Source organism: Thamnophis elegans, chromosome 5, assembly GCF_009769535.1.
Source record: "Thamnophis elegans isolate rThaEle1 chromosome 5, rThaEle1.pri, whole genome shotgun sequence".
In the NCBI taxonomy this organism is placed as follows: domain Eukaryota; kingdom Metazoa; phylum Chordata; class Lepidosauria; order Squamata; family Colubridae; genus Thamnophis; species Thamnophis elegans.
The window spans coordinates 41,460,539-41,480,734 of NC_045545.1; the positions used below are offsets into that span (position 1 = coordinate 41,460,539).

The following is a 20,196-nucleotide window of genomic DNA, read 5'->3' on the forward strand; positions in this document are numbered from 1 at the left end:
TACGCTGGCAGAGGCCCAGGCGACCTCCCCTGGCTCCCCCAGCAGCTCAGGCAGAAGGCACAGCTCTATTTCGCCCTCCCTTTCGCCCACCCATTCTTCTGAGACGAGGGGGGACCCCTTTGGTCGCAGGGCTTCCAGCCCAGCTAGGCCCAGGCTGGCACCAGAATTGCCAGAGGGAAGGGACCACTTGCAACCTCCAGAGCTCCGCCCTTCCCTCCCAGAGCTACCTGAGAGTTTTCAGGAGGTTTTAGCCAGGGCCATAGCTCAAGTGATGGCTTCTGGGATGAAGTACCAGTCCCAGGGCTCTCAACATAGATCTTCCCAGCCCAGGGATCATCAGACTCTCCCCAGAGCCTCTGTTGCCAGAGAGCCCGGGTTCCCTTCTCCCTCCACTGCCAGTGAAGCCTCAGATTTAGAAGAAGGGGAGCTGAAGGAGGTGGGGTTTTCTGAGGATGAGGATGCTCAGTCTACAGAGGCCCCCAATATAACTGGCCTTTCCCCCCTCCTTATTTAGTTCCCTATCCAGAAGGCCAGAGTCACAGCAGACCTGGATCCCCCACCAGACCCCAGGCCGGCCACTGCCAACGCCTAGCACAGCAAGAGTAGCACGAAGGGTCCCTTCACAAGACTGAGCGAAGGAGGAGATTCCCACTCCAGAGATGTTCCTGGAGGTTCTAAACTCCCAGTGGGTTAAACCAGGATCCTTTTCCCATCCGGGGGGCAATGAGTGGAGGTTCTATAACCTCAACCCTACCTTTGCCCAGGCACTCCAGCTCCCGGAGTTGGACAACCTGATCGCCCCCTAGCCTCAGCTCAACCAGGGTGACGGGAGACATTGCAAACTGCCTTAAACAGAGGATAAGAAGGCGGAGACTGTCTTACGTAAAAACATTCCATGCAATAACCTGGGCCATTAGGGCGGCCGCTTCTGCATCCTTTTCCAACAGATCCACTGTGCTTGGCTGAACAGCTGAGAGACAGAACCCTGGCCACGGAGGTACGACTGCTGCAGGACATCTTGAAGGTGCTGGCAGCCATGCAATTCTCAGCTGACGCCAACCGGATGCAGTTAAGTATGTGTCGCAAGCCTTATCTCCCTCCGTAGCGCCAGGGCTTTGCTATGGTTGCGCCACTGGCAGGTGAAGGTCCCAGGCCAAATGGCACCCTAGCAGGATCAGACTACGCCGGGGACAAGCTCTTCGATGCCTCGCTGGATTCCTCTTCTGGTGGAGGACAAAAACAAAAAGAAGGTTCTCCCAACCACGTCCAGTGGTCGGATCACCGACACGCTCCCTACCCCAGGAGAACATCCTACCACCAGCCTGAATCAGATGCCCAGAGTCACAGGTATCAGACCCCCAGGTTTCACAGACAAGGGGATAGACAGTTTTCTAGAGACAGATTCAGGGGCCAGCAGCAGAGCAAGCGGCCTTTTCAAGGAGGGGGCGGTTTGCCCATTCTGCAGGTTCAAGTGATCCATCCACGGATCACCCCATTGGCGTCGCCTCTCCCTTTTCGCCTGGGAGCGCATCACCTCAGACGAGTGGGTCCTCCAGGCTGTTAGCTCGGGTTCCGCTCGCAACCCCCAAACAGGTTCCGCACCTTCGCCTCCTCTGCTGATCCAGCCAAAAGGGCCCTTAAGGCTAAGGCCATCAAACACCTACTAGATATCAGGGCCATAGAGAAGGTCCCAGAGAGGGAGAGAGATTCCGGATTCTATTCAAACCTATTTCTGGTTCCCAAGAGTTCAGGGGGGTGGAGAGCCATCCTGGATCTTAAACTGCTCAATTCCAGGGTGGTCTACTGTAGGTTCAAGATGGCTTCTCTGAAATCCATCTTAGAGGGCATCCGACAGGGCGACTTCCTGGCCTCCATCGATCTCACAGAGGCCTACCTTCACATCAGAATTGCCCCGGAACATCGCAGATTCCTTAGGTTTTCCCATGAAGGCAATCACTTTCAATATAGGGCCCTACCCTTCGGGCTGGCCTCAGCCCCCAGGACCTTTACCAAGGTGCTGGCCGCAGCCGCAGGTCACCTGCGCTCCTTCCCAGTCAGACTGTTTTGTTACCTAGATGACATCCCCGTCCTAGCCAGGTCCCCAGCCACGGCCAGGCAGGACCTGGGGACCACCATCAACACTCTCAGGTCCCTGGGGTTCTCTATCAACCTAGAGAAGAGCCAGCTGGTTCCATCTACCAGGCTCCAGCACCTCGGATCTATTATAGATTCGGGGGAGGTTTTCCTTCCCCAGGAGCGAAAGAACAGCATTGTGCAGCTGATTCATGTTCGTAAATTACGCTCTGTCCCTGTAGTTCTTCTTTCCAGGCTCCTTGGGAAATTCATTTCTTGTATAGGGATCGTGCCTTGGGCTCGCCTTCATGCCAGGGAGCTTCAGTGATTCCTGCTTCCATATCAGAAGGCTGGGACGAGCAACGCCAGATTCAAGGTTCGAGTGTTGCCCCAGGTGTTGCTCTCGCTCCGTTGGTGACTGACCCCAGCACTGGACAAAGGATCCCTCTTCAAGGAGCCAGCAAGGAAGGTACTCACGACAGATGTGAGCCTGTTCGACTGGGGAGCACACCTGGAGACTCAGATAGCCCAGAGCCGCTGGACTCCAACAGATCTGCGCAACAACATAAACTGGTTGGAGCTCAGGGCCATCCACCTGGCCCTACAACACTTCAAGACCACGGTGACCGGTCATCATGTCCTGGTCCTGACGGACAACGTGGCAGCCAAGGCCCACGTGAACAGGCAAGGGGGCACCCACTTTGAGGCCCTCCGGTTAGGAAACTGGGCAGAGAGGCATCTCCAGTCCATCAGAGCGGAACACATCTCCGGAATGGAGAACCAGCAAGCGGATTGGCTCAGCAGGGAGACGGTCAACAACGGAGAATGGCAGCTCCATCCCAGCGTCTTCCAGCAGATCTGCGAAATGTTCGGGCACCCGAAGGTGGATCTCTTCGCAACCCCAGCGAATGCCCAGCTGCTGAACTTCGTATCGAGGTTCCCTTCCAGAGGAGCCATGGACACGGACGCCCTCCGCTGCAGATGGCCACCAGTCTACTTTACGCCTTTCCCCCTCTTCCCCTCATTCCCAGGGTCCTGAGGAGGCTCGTGTCAGAGGGAGCAGAGATGATTCTAGTGGCCCCCTTCTGGCCACGCCGCCCCTGGCTAGCAGACTTGGTGGAGCTGTCCTCAGCTTCCCACTGGAGGATCCCCCCCGGGGGAGGTGTCTCTACACCAGGGGTCTCTGGAGCATCGGATCCGGAGTGGCTCCATCTGACCATCTGGCGATTGAGCGGGAACAGCTGACAGGGGCCCATTTTTCCTCAAGGGTCATTAGGACCGTCGAGGTGTCCAGGAGGCAGTCTACCACTTGCATCTACAATGCCTCCTGGGTGGCCTTTGCTGACTGGTGTAAGGCAAAGGACATTCAACCTGCCTTAGCTTCTGTACCCCAGGTTCTGGACTTCCTACAGGAAGGCCTGGAGAAGGGCCTGGCCCCCAGCACCCTTAGGAGACAGGTCTCTGCCCTTTCCACCATCCTGGGGGGGGGGGGGTGGACGCACCACCCTTGTCCCAACATCCGGTCCTCAGGCGTTTCCTTAAGGGAGCGGCGAATATGAAACCCCCAGTGGTCCATCGATTCCCCACCTGGGACCTACTCACGGTCCTCCAGGCATTGACGGAGGCACCTCTCGAACCTTTGAGGGAGGTTTCCCTACAATTTCTGACCCTTAAGGTCGTTTTCCTGGTTGCCATCACCTCAGCCAGGAGAGTATCTGAGATCAACGCTCTGTCCAGCAGAGCGGACCTCTGCACCTTCCTAGAGAACCGGGTCATCCTCAGATTGGACCCTGCATTCATGCCCAAGGTCAACTCCCCCTTCCACAGGACTCTAGAGATAGTGCTGCCGGACTTCTGTCCGCAGCCCTCCAGGGATAGGGAAAGATCTTGGCACAAGTTGGATGTCAGAAGAGCCTTGCGCATCTACCTGAAGTGCACGGCACCCTTTAGATGTTCAGAAGCCCTCTTTGTGTCATTTCAACTGTCCACCAGAGGCACTAAGGTTTCCCCGGCCACCATTAGCAGGTGGATCAGGGCGGCCATCTCACAGGCCTACGAGGCACGGTGAATCCAAGTCCCAGAGGGCATCACAGCGCACTCCACCAGAAGTGCGGCCACCTCAGCAGCCCAGGCCCCCATAGAGGAGATCTGCCGGGCCGCCGCCTGGTCGTCTCCTTCACTGTTCATTAGGCATTACTGACTAGATGCCTCTGCCTCCGCGGAGGCAGCCTTTGGTAGGAGGGTTCTGCAGGGAGTCCTAGATTCTCGAGGGGCTCAGGCCCATTGATCCCTCCCAAGGACATCGAGCTTTGGTATGTCCCATGGTATGTCCCATGTCCCACACCTCACTTTGCCGAGGTGGCGCAGTGGTTAAATGCAGCACTGCAGCCTACTTCAGCTGACTGCAGTTCTGCAGTTCGGCTGTTCAAATCTCACTGGCTCAAGGTTGACTCAGCCTTCCATCCTTCCGAGGTGGGTAAAATGAGGACCCAGATTGTTGGGGGCAATATGCTGACTCTGTAAACCGCTTAGAGAGGGCTGAAAGCCCTATGAAGCGGTATATAAGCCTAACTGCTATTGCTATTGCTACTTTGGAAACTGGCAGTTAGTCTTACCTGAACTGCATGTTTAAAAGGAGATCACTTCCCCCCCCCCTTGTTTAGGGCGCCCGCGCCAGGGGCCTGAGTTACCTCAGTGGTCAGTCAGGGCCAAATAGGAAGGACGTGTGCTTGCGTTGTTCTGTTGTTCCTTCCTTCCAGGTGCTCTGCTACGACCATCGGTTAATCTGGGAGAGCAGAAGGAGGATCAGAGGTGTGGCCTCAAAAGATTACCTCAGTCTCCAGGGCAAAAGGACTGGGTTAATACCCATGTGTTACTCCTCCCACACTTTCTTTTAAACATGCAGCTCAGGTAAGATCAACTGCCAATTTGCCTTGAATTTTGAAAATGAAATGCTTGATTTCTATGCTTTCCCACCCAGATAATTTGTAGATGAACAATTAAAATATTTTATTTTAGCTTGCTAAAATTTGTTTGAAGTTAGTAGAATTAAGGAGGGTTAGCCTGCTCTAATTTCAGTCCATAGTGTATTGGTGTGGGAGTGGGAGCAGATTTTTATAAATGGAAAACCAAATACATTTGGAATTATTTATTAATCTATTATTCCTTTGCAGTAGTCCTGTAGTATGATTAGTACTAGTAGCATTTTTAGTAGCAGTATGTTTATGTATATAACAAAGCTTCTATTTCAAGATATAAACATTTGAATGATGACTGAAATTTGCAAATTTGAAACATACTTTCATTTATCTCTTTATAGAAAAGTAAGTGTAAGAGTACTTTTTGAACAAGTTATTAGGTTGATTAGTATCGGCAATAATTAAATTCTAATCTGTTTGCAAATAATCAAAAGTGGCAGATAATGAGATTCCTGTTTAATTGTTAAGATCTTGTCTTCTAATGTATGTTTCCTTTTTAGACCATGGGTGGAGACTTCTCTGGAAAAGTACAGAAGGCTTCAAAAGGAATATACGCTTTTGCATGTATGTACTATCACAATTTGAATATTTTAAAATCATTTAAATCAATATTTTAAAATTATTTAAATCAGTAACTTTGATCAGGCTGCTTCTCCCCCTCAATATTAAGTCTTGGACACAATGCCAAAAATTCCTGTGAAAGTTATTGCCATAATAATTTCTAATATGGAGGGAGAGCTTTTAAATATATGGGGAGTACCATCTCAAGTGAATGAAATTAAATTTTAATTAAAATAAATTTAGGTTTCTCTTGGTCTAACTATGTTTTTTTGAGTATTCTTGTTTTCTTTCTCTTACTAGCACAGGATGTATTCCTCCTTCAGAATCAGCCACGATATAGGGCACAAGGCCTAGACATATATGTGACCTTCTTTGAGATATATAATGGAAAGGTGAGGCCATGTATGTGTTATTCATGAGTGCAAAAAAAGGACTTTATATAAAGTCCTATATAAAGTCCTTTGTATAAAATGTATTGCTGTTAGGGAATTGAAGGGATTGATAGTTCTCTTGGCTTGGATAAATTGGCAAACTCATTTGGAACTTCTGCATATCTTGCTTGCTCTTTGGTCCTCCGGGATTGGGCGGCATACAAATCTATTAAAATTACAAATTACAAATTCCTTCTGTATTAGCCAATGAAATGTGGACTGTTTTTATCACAGTGTTGTTAATTTAGTATAAATAGAGACCTTTCGAACAAATGAATATAATTTTGTCTAACTATAACTGGATATGAAGATCCATGCTCATGCTGGATATTTGAATAACATTATTACACAGGGAATGAATCATTATTATAAGAAAGGAATTAAGATAGCTTTTGGGTTTAACAATACTGTTCAAGCTGCATGTTGCAAAAACATGGGCTCTTAAGTGCTTCAGTTTGTACATTTCAGTGTCTTCCTTTTAATATTTACTTGAATTAGTTTGTTTTGTCTTATTTCAGTTATTTGATCTTTTAAACAAAAAAGCAAAGCTGCGGGTGCTGGAGGATGGCAAACAACAGATCCAGGTTGTTGGCCTACAAGAAATGCGTGTGAATTGTGCTGAGGATGTTATCCGAATGATTGAAGTAGGAAGCGCCTGCAGGTTAGTTGTTTTTTGGGCCGTGTTTTAGCTTAGCATATATAGTGTTCTCAACATGTCCAGTTCTATTGTGGAGGAGGGAGTATTACATAAGAGACATGGTGGCGCAATGGTTAGAAACCAGTATTGCAGGCTAATTTTGCTGACTGCCAGGAGTTTGAGCCTGATTGGCTGAAGGTTGACTCAGCCTTCCATCTTTCTGAAGTTGGTAAAATGAGGACCCAGATTATTGGGGGACAATATGCTGACTCTGTAAACTGTTTAGAGCGGGCTGTGAAGCAGTATATACCGTATTTTTCGGAGTATAAGACGCACCAAGGTTTGAAGGGCAATTTTTTTTTAAAAAGTAGGTAGGTAGATAGAGGGATAGAGAGGGAGAGAGGGAGAGAGAAATACAGTAGGTAGGTAGGGAGAGAGATAGGGTAGGTAGGTAGGTAGATAAAGGTGTATATATATAGAGAGAGAAATAGAGAGAGTGTGTGTAGGTAGGTAGGTAGAGGGATAGAGAGAGAGAAATAGAGATAGAGAAATACAGTAGAAAGGTAGGGAGAGAGAGAGAGTAGATAGGTTGGTAGGTAGAGGGATAGAGAGAAATATATAGAGAGAAATACAGTAGATCGGTAGGTGTTTCTACTGGCACAGAACTTGATCAATGTAATTCTCATCAATCAGTTAAAGGGCTTTCCAAAAGTGGAAAAAGTTTTTTCACTCTGCAAACCTCCCTAAAACGGCCCCTTTTTTCACGAAAACAGGCCTGTTTTTTTCCAAAAAAAGGCATGAATAGCCTTAGGGGGCTTGCAGAGTGCTCCTGGGCGGGTGGAGGGGGGGCAAAAACGGCCCATTTTCCACTCATTTCTGCCTTCCCCAGCCCCCAGGAGCTCTCTGAAAGCCTCCATAAGGGTATTCATGGCCATTTTGGTGAAGGGGGCAGGGCTTCGGGAGGCAAAAAATGCTCTATTCAGTGTATAAGACGCACCCAGATTTTCAGCCTCTTTTTTGAAGAAAAAAGGTGTGTCTTATACTCCGAAAAATACGGTAAGTGCTATTGCTATTCTTGCATTTCGTAATTGTAGAGGCTGGGTTTGGCACAATTCTTAGGTTCTAAGTGTTAAGATATCCTACAGTACAGGTATGTTTTCGTTACAGAATGAAAAGAAACTTTGCTCCAAAGAAACAATCTGCATCAAATTCTATATAAAACATTTTAGCAGTTTTTATACATTTTTAAAAATCTAATAATATTCTAATCATTAGAAAAAACAATTCTGAAAGAAAGATGAAAAAAAATTAAGGAAATTAAAGAAGATAATCAAGAGAAGGCATTTTATCATGAAGGATACAGAAGCGTCACTTTGAATAGCAAAATACCTTTTGTAGTCATTATGCAGATTAGTGACCTTCATGATATGCTAATTTTAATACTTAAACTTGGAAGTGGGGACACTAATTGAAATATGATGTTAGATAAGATGAGTCCAAATTATGACAAGAAAGATAAAGCATGCAGGACACTCAGTGCATTTTTTTTATCAGAGATTGATATTATTTGCACTAATAGTACAAGGAAAGTTGTGAAAAAGAAGCTGTATTTCAGTGAATTACTTTAGAACAGTGATGGAGACAAGCCATTGTGGATTCCTGTCCATTTGAATTAAAAATAAGGAGAATGGGAACATTCTTAATGCCTAGAAGATGCTCTGACTGCCTGCCAGACCCAGAAATTGAGAGGACTGCATTTTGACCAGTTAGGACAGTGATGGCGAATCTATGGCACGCACGCTGTCGCCCCAGGTCCGATCTCCATGTCGTTTCTTTCGTGAGCTTCTCTTTCCCTGCAAATGATGAAACAGAAGCTCATGAAAGAAAAAGATCTTACCTCTTACTGCACTGCTGGTGTTGGGATGGCCCGGCTTCCGCTTCCCAACATCCAGCTGGTCTTCGGGTGTCTGCTGTGCATGCGTGCAAGTCCACACATGTTTGTGCATGCACATGCACATTCACACATGCATACCTTTCCGTTTGGGCATTTACACATGTGCAGTTTGGGCACTCGATATCTAAAAGGTTCGACATCACTGAGTTAAGACAAGACCCTTCCAACTTTAAAAGGTCCGTGGTACATAAGGCTCCCCTCATTTACGACCTCATACAAGAGGGTAGAGCGGACCTGGCGTGCATTACGGAGACCTGGTTGGGCCAAGAGGGGGGTGTTCCCCTTAGTGAATTATGCCCACCAGGCTTCCGGGCGTTTCACCAGCCGAGAGCCCAGGGCAGGGGGTGGGGTGGCGGTGGTTATTTGGGAAAGTCTCAGACCTCAGGAGGTCACTGTGCCTCAGATAGGCGGGTGTGAGTCCCTTTTTGTGAAATAGGGCCTTGGAGTTCAGGTGGGCCTTTTTGTTACGTACCTGTCTCCCTGCTACGTTTCATCGGCCCTGCCAGAGCTGCTGGATGTGTTAGCTGGATTGGCGGTTGATTTCCCCAGGCTTATGATCCTGGGGGATTTCAATCTGCTTTCCATTTGCGAGACATCTGAGTCAGCTAGGGAGTTCATGGCTTCCATGACGGCTATGGACCTAACTCAGTTAATTCAAGACCCCACCCATAATGGGGGGACGCACGCTTGACCTGATTTTTGTCTCTGGGCAGTGGATGAATGATCTAGATTTAGGGGATATTTCTATCCAACCCTTGTCATAGTCGGATCATTTCCTCATCAGGCTTGATTTCCATACTACTACCCCTCACCGCAGGGAGGCGGAACCGACTAGATGGTTCCGCCCCAGGCGCCTGATGGACCCTGAAAGGTTCCTGATGGAGCTTGGGATTTTTCCTGAATCCCTTGCTCACAACTCGACCGAAGCCCTAGTGGAAGCCTGGGATAGGGCGGCCACTGGGGTTTTGGATCATGTTGTGCCTTTGCGGCCTCTGACCCGGTGTCGATCCCGGGTAGCTCCCTGGTTTACCGAGGAGCTTCAGGAGATTAAACGCCGGAAAAGATGCCTAGAGAGTGGTTGAAGGGCCAGCCGGTCCGAATCTGATCGAACACTAGTAAGAATTCATATTAAATCCTACTTAGTGCCGATAAAATCGGCAAAACAGCAACATTTTTCCGCTCTTATCGTGTCTGCAGATAACTGCCCAGCCGCCCTGTTTAGGGTGACCCGCTCCTTACTTAACCAAGGAGCTGGGAAAGACCCCTTGCAGGGTAGGGCTGAAGATTTTGTTCAGTATCTGCAGGATAAAATCGCTCAGATCCGGACAGGCTTGGACTCTGACTGGGTAAATTCGGGCGAGTCGACAGGGATGAATCTTGTGGAGACCATCTGGGATGAGTTTGATCCTGTGACCCCCGAGGTCATGGACAGGATTATGGGGAGACTCAGTGCTGCCACGTGTGTGCTGGACCCGTGTCCCTCTTGGTTAGTCTTGGCTTCCTGGGAGGTGACACGAGGCTGGCTCCAGGCGATTACCAACGCTTCGTTGAGAGAGTGGTGCTTTCCCACCGCCCTGAAGGAGGTGGTGGTGAGGCCCCTCCTTAAGAAGCCTTCCCTGGACCCAGCTTCTTTAGCCAACTATCGTCCGGTCTCCAACTTTCGCGAAGGTTGTTGAGAATGCAGTAGCACGTCAGCTTCCCCAGTCCCTGGATGAAGCTGTCTACCTGGATCCGTTTCAGTCGGGTTTCAGGCCCGGATACAGCACAGAGACGGCATTGGTCGCATTGGTCGATGATCTCTGGCGGGCCCGGGACAGGGGCTGCTCCTCTGTCCTGGTCCTATTAGACCTCTCTGCGGCTTTCGATACCATCAACCATGGTATCCTACTGCGACAACTCAAGGGGTTGGGAGTGGGGGGAACCGTTTTATGGTGGTTCTCCTCCTACCTGTCGTATTGGTCGCAGTTTGTGTTGACTGGAGGGCAGGGATCGACCCTGAGGCGCGTCACTTGTGGGGTGCCCCAGGGGTCGGTTCTCTCACCCCTCCTGTTCAACATATATATGAAACCACTGGGTGAGATCATCCGTGCTTTTGGGTTACGGTATCATCAATTTGCTGATGATACCCAACTTTTCAACTCTATCCCAAACCACCCAAACGATGCCCTCGACGTGATGTCCCGATGCCTGGAGGCTGTGCGGATCTGGATGGGGAGGAACAGGCTCAAGCTCAATCCCTCCAAGACGGAGTGGCTGTGGTTTCCGTCATCCCGATTTGTGCATCTTGTTCCATCTTTGATGATAGAGAAATTTTAGCCCCCTGAGAGAGGGCTCGCAATCTGGGCGTCCTCCTGGATACGCGGCTTAGTTTAGAAGAACACCTGACGGCCATGACCAGGGGGGCCTTTTACCAGGTTCGCCTGGTACATCAGTTGCGCCCGTTCCTGGATTGGGATACTCTGTGCACAGTCACTCATGCCCTCGTCCTTTCTCGCCTGGACTACTGTAACGCTCTCTACATCGGGCTGCCCTTGAAGAGCACCCAGAAGCTTCAACTGGTCCAGAATGCGGCTGCGCGGGTTATCATGGGGGCACCTAGGTGCTCCCATGTTACACCCCTTTTAGGCAGCCTGCGCTGGTTGCCGGTTGTCTTCCGGGTGCGATTCAAGGTACTAATTATGACCTTTAAAGCGCTCCATGGCTTAGGCCCAGGATACCTGCGAGACCACCACTGCCACCGGTAGCCTCCCACCGTCCAGTGCGATCCCACAGAGTGGGCTTCCTCAGGGTGCTGTCGGCCAGACAGTGTTGGCTAGCGCCCCCCAGGGGGAGAGCCTTCTCTGTGGGAGCGCCTTCCCTCTGGAATGAACTGCCCCCGGAGCTTCGTATAATCCCCGGCCTCCGGTCTTTCCAATGCGCCCTAAAAAGTTGGCTTTTCCAGCAAGCCGGCCTGGCCTGAACAAAACAAAATAAATTATTGATCACTGTTAATTTTAATTTTTTTAAAAAAATGTCAATTTTAATTGGGTTTGGGATATTCTATTTAATTTTTTTTTAACTTTTGTATTATGTGCTTTTTTTAATGTTGTATGCCGCCCTGAGTCTTTGGGAGAAGGATGGCATATAAATCTAATAAACCTAAACCTAAAAGTGAAAATTAAAAATCAATTAAATTCTATATTGGTTGTCCCTTGCCTCTCTGACTGCTGTTTGGCCATAGCATCTGGTTGGTTACACCACAGCATGGTGATAATGATGAAAATATTTTGCTTGATAAGACTAATCAAACCATACTGTCTTCTATTGACATATTATGTAATTAGTAATTCTATTATCATTATAGGACATCTGGACATACATTTGCCAATTCCAGTTCCTCTCGATCACATGCTTGCTTTCAAATTATTCTGCGCAAAAAAGGAAAGCTTCATGGCAAGTTCTCCTTGGTGGATTTAGCTGGCAATGAGAGGGGTGCTGATACCTCTAGTGCCGATCGTCAGACACGGATGGAAGCAGCAGAAATAAACAAAAGCTTGCTGGCACTAAAGGTACAGACTAGAACATAATACTAGCATTGTAGTGTACGACTGGCCTCAGTAAGAGCAAAAGTCCTATTGTCCTGTGGCCTAGGTAATGTCAGATCTAAGTGGCCACAATCTTTCTTTGCTACAGGTTGCTTATGGCTCTGAATGCATGGGCAAATTATTATCCTTGCTCCTTTTCCCCACCTTTTAGGAATGTATTCGTGCTTTAGGTCAAAATAAACAACATACACCTTTTCGGGAAAGTAAACTTACTCAGGTGCTGAGGGATTCTTTCATTGGAACAAATTCCAGAACTTGCATGGTAAGTCAGTCCAATTATCTCACAGGGTTGTTTTGTGGGGAATATAGGAGGAGGAAGAAGTATTAGGTATGTTCACCAGTTTGAGTTACTTACGAAAATAATAAAGGCGAGACAAACATCTTTTTAAAAAGTTGTGTAGGAGGTCTTAAGATCTTAATACAAAACTATTGTGTTGTTTCATCAATCTATATGTATCAATTTACACTTTTGGAAAGGTTTTTTAAACGATGTTAGTCTGGACATATTTGATTGGAAAAGTTATAAGTTTGTGGACCCTAAATTCTGAGTAACTATTCTAAAAAAAAAAATCTACAAAAGTTTAAATGCTTCATTATAAATAAGACCAAGAAAGCAGAGGTGACAGTACAAGCAGATAGATTAGCAGAAGGTAAGAGCTGAGTGCAAGCTGGTAATAATTTTGCTTCCTTTTAGATTGCAATGATTTCCCCAGGCATGAGTTCCTGTGAATATACTCTAAATACCTTGCGATATGCTGATAGGTAAGTGATATCTGCATTTGCAAATCTCATCATATCTTGGGGACAAAATGGGAAAAGAAATTTAGGGTTTTTTTTAAGATTGCCATTTCTAAATTGTTTCAGTTTCTCTCACATGAACCAATTTAGAAATGGCAAACTCTGTGCTGAGTTTCTAATACAAACAAATTGGGTTTTTTTCCCCCTTGCACAAAAAGCAATCTATCAAAATGTCAAAAATCCCCTTCAATGTAGACATGTCTCAGTAACAACTTAATTTCAGGAAGTACTTGCTGTATCAGCAAAAGAAGAAACAACTGATTATCAGGACCGTTTGTAGTCAAATTTACAAGGGAAGGAAAGCCTAACCCAGTTACTCCTGCATCAGATAGAAATTTTTCATTTTGCTCACTTCATGTTGCCCTACTTGGAAGAAATGGGTGCAGTATGTTTCTTCATATGAAACAAAAGCTGAAGTACTAGTCCTGTGCTTCTTTATCTGTGTTATGTATCAGGATGTTTTGAGTTCTTTATTTCAACAGTTGGACTTGTATTGAAATCCTTCTGCTCTGTTTCCAGAGTGAAGGAACTTCCTAGCAATGGAACAGCTGGCGAGGCACAAAACTGTATGGAAACTGAGTGTGAAGAGTTTGAGATTAGCAGAGAAGAATCAGACCATATTCTTGAAGTATGTATATGCATAGCTTAAGACCAATTTAATTAGGTAAAACAGGACTTGGTGCAAGTGTGCTAATATTTTTCCTTGTGAATAACAGCTTTCTGAAGATGAGCTGTCTCCTCATCTGTCCAGTTTTCGTGATGCTCTCACCCGGATTAGTGAATTGGAAGAGAAAGCAGTAGAGGAACTTAAGGAAATCAGGGAGGTATAGCAAGTTTCTGTTTTCTAAAGTGACCAATATTTTGAGGTATTATGCTGTAGATAATGAAATTATGCTTATGTCTGTGAACAGATGCTTATCAACAAGAAAACCTCACATATTCTTGCTAATTTGGCAGATATTTTCATTGATTTTTGTCAATTCAGTAAATTTGTTTTATCTCACAAAGCCCTCCCAATTTTCTTATAAATTCTGCATTCAGAAAATGAACGACTGTAACTATCTCCTGGACATTGCGGAACAACCAGATTATGACCTAGAGGCCTTTGTGTACCAAACCCAATGCTTCATAAATGAAGAATCCAAAAAGTTCCTCAGTCTGAAAGGTACAAATATTGCATTTACATTCATCTTGCTTTATTAATTTAGCTTTACTACTAAGTTTTGCAAATTGCATTCTAAACCCTGTAGAATAATTTGTGACTGATTCTTCAGGACTCTATGGACCACAAAATGCCAGGACCCCCGTTCTCCACCTTCTCCCAGAGTCCATTCAAACCTATGCCCGATGGACATTTTCTAACTATGTCATCCTCTGCTGTTCCCTTCTTTTGCCTTCAATCTTTCCCAACATCAGGTCTTTCACAGTGAGTCCTCAAAGTATTTGAGCTTCAGTATCTGACCTTCCAAAGAACAGTCGGAGTTAATTTTCTTTAGGATTATGGAATAATGCAGAGATGCAATTTCTATAGAGCAGGGGTGTCAAACTTGCATTACGTCATCACATATTGCGACTTCCCCCTTCACTAAAATGAAGGTGGGTATGGTCAGCACTTGATGCATCCAGCCTGCAGGCCGTGAGTTTGACAACCCTTCTATAGACAAATTAGCTCTTGTAATTACAGATTGGGAAAGACGGAGTACCCTCAGGTTTTCTGGGAAAGTAAGGAGAGCATATTTTTTCTTCTGCTTTACCAAGAGAATGTGCCCATCAGAAATTTCCTACCTAGGCTGAGTGTGACACAGTACAAGGCAGACAGAAACTTTCCAGCACAATGAATACAAGGGAAGATAGTTTTTTGTGATATCATTGTTACTTTCCCCCTTTTTTAAAGAATATAATCAGATTTATCCTGGGGGTTCTATTGAGCATGGCTCTTGAATGAGTCTTCAGTTTCCAATTTAGGAAATGGAAGATCTGGAAGCTGCTATTCTCCTTTGTTTCAACATTTGCAGTTAAGGCAGAGACTTTGTAAGATCTATAATGCCTGGGAGATATTCTGCTACTCCCCGACTCCCTGTAGTTCAAAATAGGATGGGCACATGGCATTGAATCTCCCTTTTTAATGCATGCAGAAATCTTGGTGCTGAATCTCATCCTATGCTGTTGAGAAACAATTTCTATTATTCCCCTTTTGGTGGGAGGTAGAAAATAGCTTTATAAGCCTTCTTATAAAGCAGGTCCTGAGGCAGTCCTCTGTTGTCCTTGACTCTTACACTCTCCCAACCAGAACACTGAGCTGATGCTCTTGCATGAACAGTAGGAAAAGTATCAGGCTATGATGGTCCAGAAATTATTTTATGTGTTTAAAAGTAGCTCTTATGGAGAATCTTGAAATGGCTTGAGTAAAAAGACTATTTTCAAGATAGGCATAGGATCAACAGATATAAGAATGAAAGATAGAATTGATAATAAAAGTGATGGCCTTCTGCCAAACTTAGGGAAGAAGTTAAGTTATCATGAAATGAAAGAAGAGTTTTAAATTGGAAAGAATACTGAGCTTCATCTGTATATTAACTGCCCTGCATGCAAGGTGCAGCTGACTTTACCCCCCTCCCCCTCATTACAAAAGATAAACTGGGTATAAAATGAGGACCCAGATTCTTGGAAGTAATATGCTGATTCTGTTAACCATTTAGAGAGTGCTGTATCACTATGAAGCAGTATATAAATCAAATTCTATTGCTATTGTTATCTAACACCTGAAAAAGTAGAAGCAATTAAAATATTTTCCCCCATAAACTAATGAGAAACCTCATGCTGCAGTGCCCGTGAGAGTCATTCTAGCACAGAGGTGCACTCTATTTCAGATGTATAGGGAAGACCAGCATTCTCATTTCCATTTGTCCCAGTCAAATTACCGTATTTTTCAGAGTATAAGACGTACTCTTTTCCCTCAAAAAAGAGTCTGAAAATCTGGATGATGAATATAGCATTTTTTGCCTCTCGAAACTCCGCACCTTCACCAAAATGGCCATGCATAGCTTTTAGAAGGCGTTCAAAGAGCTCCTGGGGGCTGGGGAGGGCAGAAATGAGCGCAAAACGGCCCATTTTTTGCCCCAGCCCCCAGCAGCACTCTATAAGCTTCCTAAAGGCTATTCATGCCCTTTTTGGGGGGGAAAAAAACGGGCTGTTTTGGGGAGATTTGCAAAAGTGCAAAACCTTTTTTTCCCCCTTTTCAAAACCTTGCTGCATCTTATACTCTGGTGCATCTTATACTCCGAAAAATACAGTAATGTTTCAATTTAATGAAACTCCATGTGGGCCACATGGGGGATTATTATTATTAATAGAAAGGAAGCAGCTTTTTCTGAATTTCCTTACAATATGGACTTCACTTTGACTTGCCTGTTTTCTCCTTTTTCACTTTCCATAGAGACTCTAGACGAACTAACGCTAGCCATGCAAATGGAAGAACAAGCCAGCAAGCACCTGAATCAACGTCACCTTCAATAACTGCCCACCTGTTAAATGAACCTTTGCCTCCCTTTATTTGTCTGTCACTTATTTGGTTGGCAATTAATGCATTTTAAAAGCAAACAGATGATCCAGCCTATTTGCTTTGAGTGGGTCTTTTAAACCTGATGCAGGAAACGGACAGCTTGCGGACAAAATTTCTAGGACTCCCCCCCCCCCCGCCATTATAGTACTGAAAGCTGCATGGGGGGGGCTTATTAGTGTTACATGTTAAGCGTGTGCATATTTCTAGTGTATGTAGACTCTTTGACTAAATATTTTATATGTTGCCACTAAGTGCAAACCAGTGGCTCTTAAACTGGATTTGCTGTTCTTAAGAAGTGAGTGAAACGGTTAATAAATTTTTCTGAATTCATTAACTTCTGCCTTGCAAAGCACTACAGCATTTTCTTTAGATCTCTACTTTGTTCTGATCTTTTCACTTTGAGTGAAGAATCCAATTGGATGAGTAGATGGAGTTGTGCTACTGGATGACACATTTCTTTTTAAATAGGCAAATTTTGCTGTTCTCCAGTACGCTGCTTGGAGAGTCCAAGCGTGGGTTAACACAACCTATCTGCCCTTGGACTGAGTAATGTTTTTCTTGACCACGCCTCCCTTTGCCTCTCTATGTTCAATTTAAAAACTCAATACGCCCGTTGGGACAGTTTTGGGAGTGCTCCAGTCCAAGAACAGATAGGCTGGGGTTCCCAAATCCAAAGTGACCATCTTTCTTCTCTACTTGTCTACAAGAGTATTTGTAAAGGTTTGATTATTATCGCTGAGAGGGTTCCCGGGCCAGTCCTGTCATCCGCTGGTCGCAAGTGGCTCAGGGCGTGGGAACTGCTTGTCCAGCTGCCGCTGGCGAGCAAAGGGGGGTAGGGAGGGCACAGATGCCTGTTCTAGGTCCTCCTGACCGCCTTTCTACCTGGGCTTCGTGGGCGTTTGCTGCTGGCTGCGGTGGTTCTCTAATCTGCCCGGCAACAGCGGCGACCGTTACAGCTGCTTCGCACGCTTTTCCCTGAGTGATGGCGGAATTGGTGGGAGGCGGCTGCGCGTGCACCGGCCGCCATTTTGAGTCGCCTGAGGTATCGTTGCTGCGTGTGGAGGTTCTGGAGCTCCGAGAGAGCGAAGATCAGAGAAGCGCACCAGGGAAAGGACATTCTACCTCTCAGCCGCAGAACGCCGCCGGGGGTGTGGTGCTAGTCCGGGGCGCCGGCTAGCCTTCCCTCCTCAGCTAAGTCTCGGGGCTCCGAGGGTGGTGGAAGGACTCCGTCCAACAGGCGGCCCTTCCCTCCTGAAGTCTCTGCAAGCGCGCTTGAGTCGGCTGGCCAGCATGGCTGCCCGTCCAGCTCATAATTGCCTTCCCAGACCCTGACTCGTGATCCAGTGCAGCATGGCTGAGGAATGCAGGGAGGCACAGGAGGAGCAGACAGGGCCCTCCAGCAAACGTAGCAGAATGGATCCCTTGGCAAAAAAGGGAAAAGGGAATAAGGGCACCAGTAGCAAGTCACCCCCAGGGACTGCAGGACTTCCAGAGGAGACCAGGGAGGCATCTCGTCCCCATAAGGCGGCAGAGCCTCTAGCCCCTCCTCACCACAGGGATCATTCCCCCTCAGATCAGGGGGATCAATTACCTTACCGATCGATTAACTCGCTGCGACCGGATGGGTGGAAAATCGCACGAAATGCCCCAAAGAAAACGTGGATATCCCAAGTGGCTCACGATCTTCAACCACTCCATTTCTCGATAACCGATGCCCAACAAGCCGCCCTAAATCGGAATCAATGGCGTGCTGTAATCCGTGACGTCCTGCCCCTGGCCTTCACAATGCAACAGTCACTGCCTTATGGACGTTGACATTTACGAAGATTAAGTCCAAGTCCAAGGGATCAATTTCCAAGGGGCAGTAGGTCTCTCTCTGTGGAGGACTATGGGTCCAGAGATCCCTCACCAGAGGCCTCCTGGGGCTATCCTGATTCGCCCAGCTCTTCTATCAGGGAAGATCGGGACTCCTTCCAGGGCATCCTGCCCAAGGAAGGGGATTCCAGCTCAGGCAGGGCTAGGCGCCACCGGCACACCAGCAAACATCGCCTGAGGGAGGGCAAGAGCCCAGCACTGTCAGCTAAAATCAGGGAGGTGATCTTTCTAGTCATCTCCCAGGGTATTGCGGAGGGCATCAAACGAAGAGACTCTCGGAAATCAAGGGCTCCCAAGACCAAACATCAGGCTAAGGCCTCCACCTCTAAGGAGCAGGCCTCTTCTCCCACTTCATCTGAACCCTCTAGCTTGGAGGAAGAAGGGGCTGAGGGATTCGTTCTTTCAGAGGACGAAGTCCTCCCTCTGGACAAGCCGGCCTTCACTGGCCTTTTTAAGCCGTCCTTGTTCAAATCTATACTGCATAAGGCTATGACGGTGACTGAGATAGGCTCCATCCCCAAAACTGATTCTTCTCAGGTATCTGCTTCATCCAAAGACCATAAACATGGACTATTCAAGGAAGCGGTTCCCGCCCAGGAACTTATTCCTGTACCTGACCTCTTTATGGATGTGGTCCAGCGTCAATGGGTCCAGTCAGGCACCCTGACCAACCCTAGTGGTGGGGATAAAGCCCTTTATTCTGTGGATGCAAAAATGGAAGACATTTTGAAACTTCCAGAAGTGGATGCCCCAGTAGTGTCCTTAACATCCAATTCCAACTTATCAGCTGACCTTCTGGAAGGCCTAAAGGCCGAGGATAAAAGGTTGGAGAAGGTGTGCCATATAACCCACATGGCGTCTGCCTGGCCTCATTTTTCACCAGAGCATCCCTGTTCTGGCTGAGACAACTCAGGTCCAAGCCTCCCCCCAGGAAGTCCAGGTGGCGCCACGAGCTCACCAAGATTATTACAGCCATTGAATATTCAGTGGATGCTTCGCTGAATGCAGCGAAGTTTGCCTCCAGGGCTCTAGCTTCCAATATCATTTCTCGCCGCCTCCTGTGGCTTCAGCACTGGCAGGCCGAGATGAAAGCCAAATGGAAGTTGGCCTCTGCTCCCTTCAAGGGAGGACACCTGTTTGGGGAGGCCCTGGACAAGTTTGTCATCAAAACCAATGGAAGGTCCTCCCGGCCACCTTAAAAAGGAACGAACATAGGGGCTCTGGTTCCTTTTGTAAGCAGCCCTTCCAGAACCAGGAGGCCGGTCAAGCAGCCTCTTCATCCTCCTACCAGAGACCTTTCCAGCAAGGGGTGATAGACACCAAGATAGGTCCCATAGCAGGCAACCACAGTCTTCCTTTCGGAAGCCATTTCGCGGGGGCAGCAGCAACAACAACCCCCGCCCATTTCACAGGGGGAAGTGACCATCACTGGGTCCCTCCCATAGGGGGTCAGCTGCAGCTGTATGGCGACAGGTGGGAGGAGATAACCTCGGACAGGCGGGTCCTCAATACCATCAGGAAGGGCCTTGTCCTAGAATTTCTGACCTTCCCCCAGAGGATGTTCATCCGTTGTCCCACTTCCAGGAACCCAGTAAAGAGGGAGCTCATGCAAGTGGAGATACTCCATCTTCTCCAGATAGAGGCCATAGAACCTGTTCCAAGGGACCAGGAGGGGCGGGGCTTCTATTCCATCGTGTTCCTGGTCCCGAATTGCTCAGGGGGGGTGGAGGGCCATCTTGGACC

At 47.3% G+C, this 20,196-nt stretch overlaps 1 protein-coding gene across 1 annotated transcript in view; it reads left to right on the top strand.

Moving 5' to 3' along the window:
• KIF2C (kinesin family member 2C) overlaps positions 1-16,908 on the top strand; it is a 30,074-nt gene extending 13,166 nt beyond the window's left edge. The window contains exons 10-19 of the mRNA XM_032219062.1: positions 5,552-5,615; positions 5,913-6,004; positions 6,562-6,704; positions 11,978-12,182; positions 12,370-12,480; positions 12,913-12,980; positions 13,536-13,644; positions 13,733-13,840; positions 14,058-14,181; positions 16,453-16,908. Coding sequence (XP_032074953.1) covers positions 5,552-5,615; positions 5,913-6,004; positions 6,562-6,704; positions 11,978-12,182; positions 12,370-12,480; positions 12,913-12,980; positions 13,536-13,644; positions 13,733-13,840; positions 14,058-14,181; positions 16,453-16,532 — 1,104 coding nt within the window. The 3' untranslated portion in view covers positions 16,533-16,908. The remainder of the gene's footprint in view (positions 1-5,551; positions 5,616-5,912; positions 6,005-6,561; positions 6,705-11,977; positions 12,183-12,369; positions 12,481-12,912; positions 12,981-13,535; positions 13,645-13,732; positions 13,841-14,057; positions 14,182-16,452) is intronic.
• Positions 16,909-20,196: the final 3,288 nt, after the last annotated feature.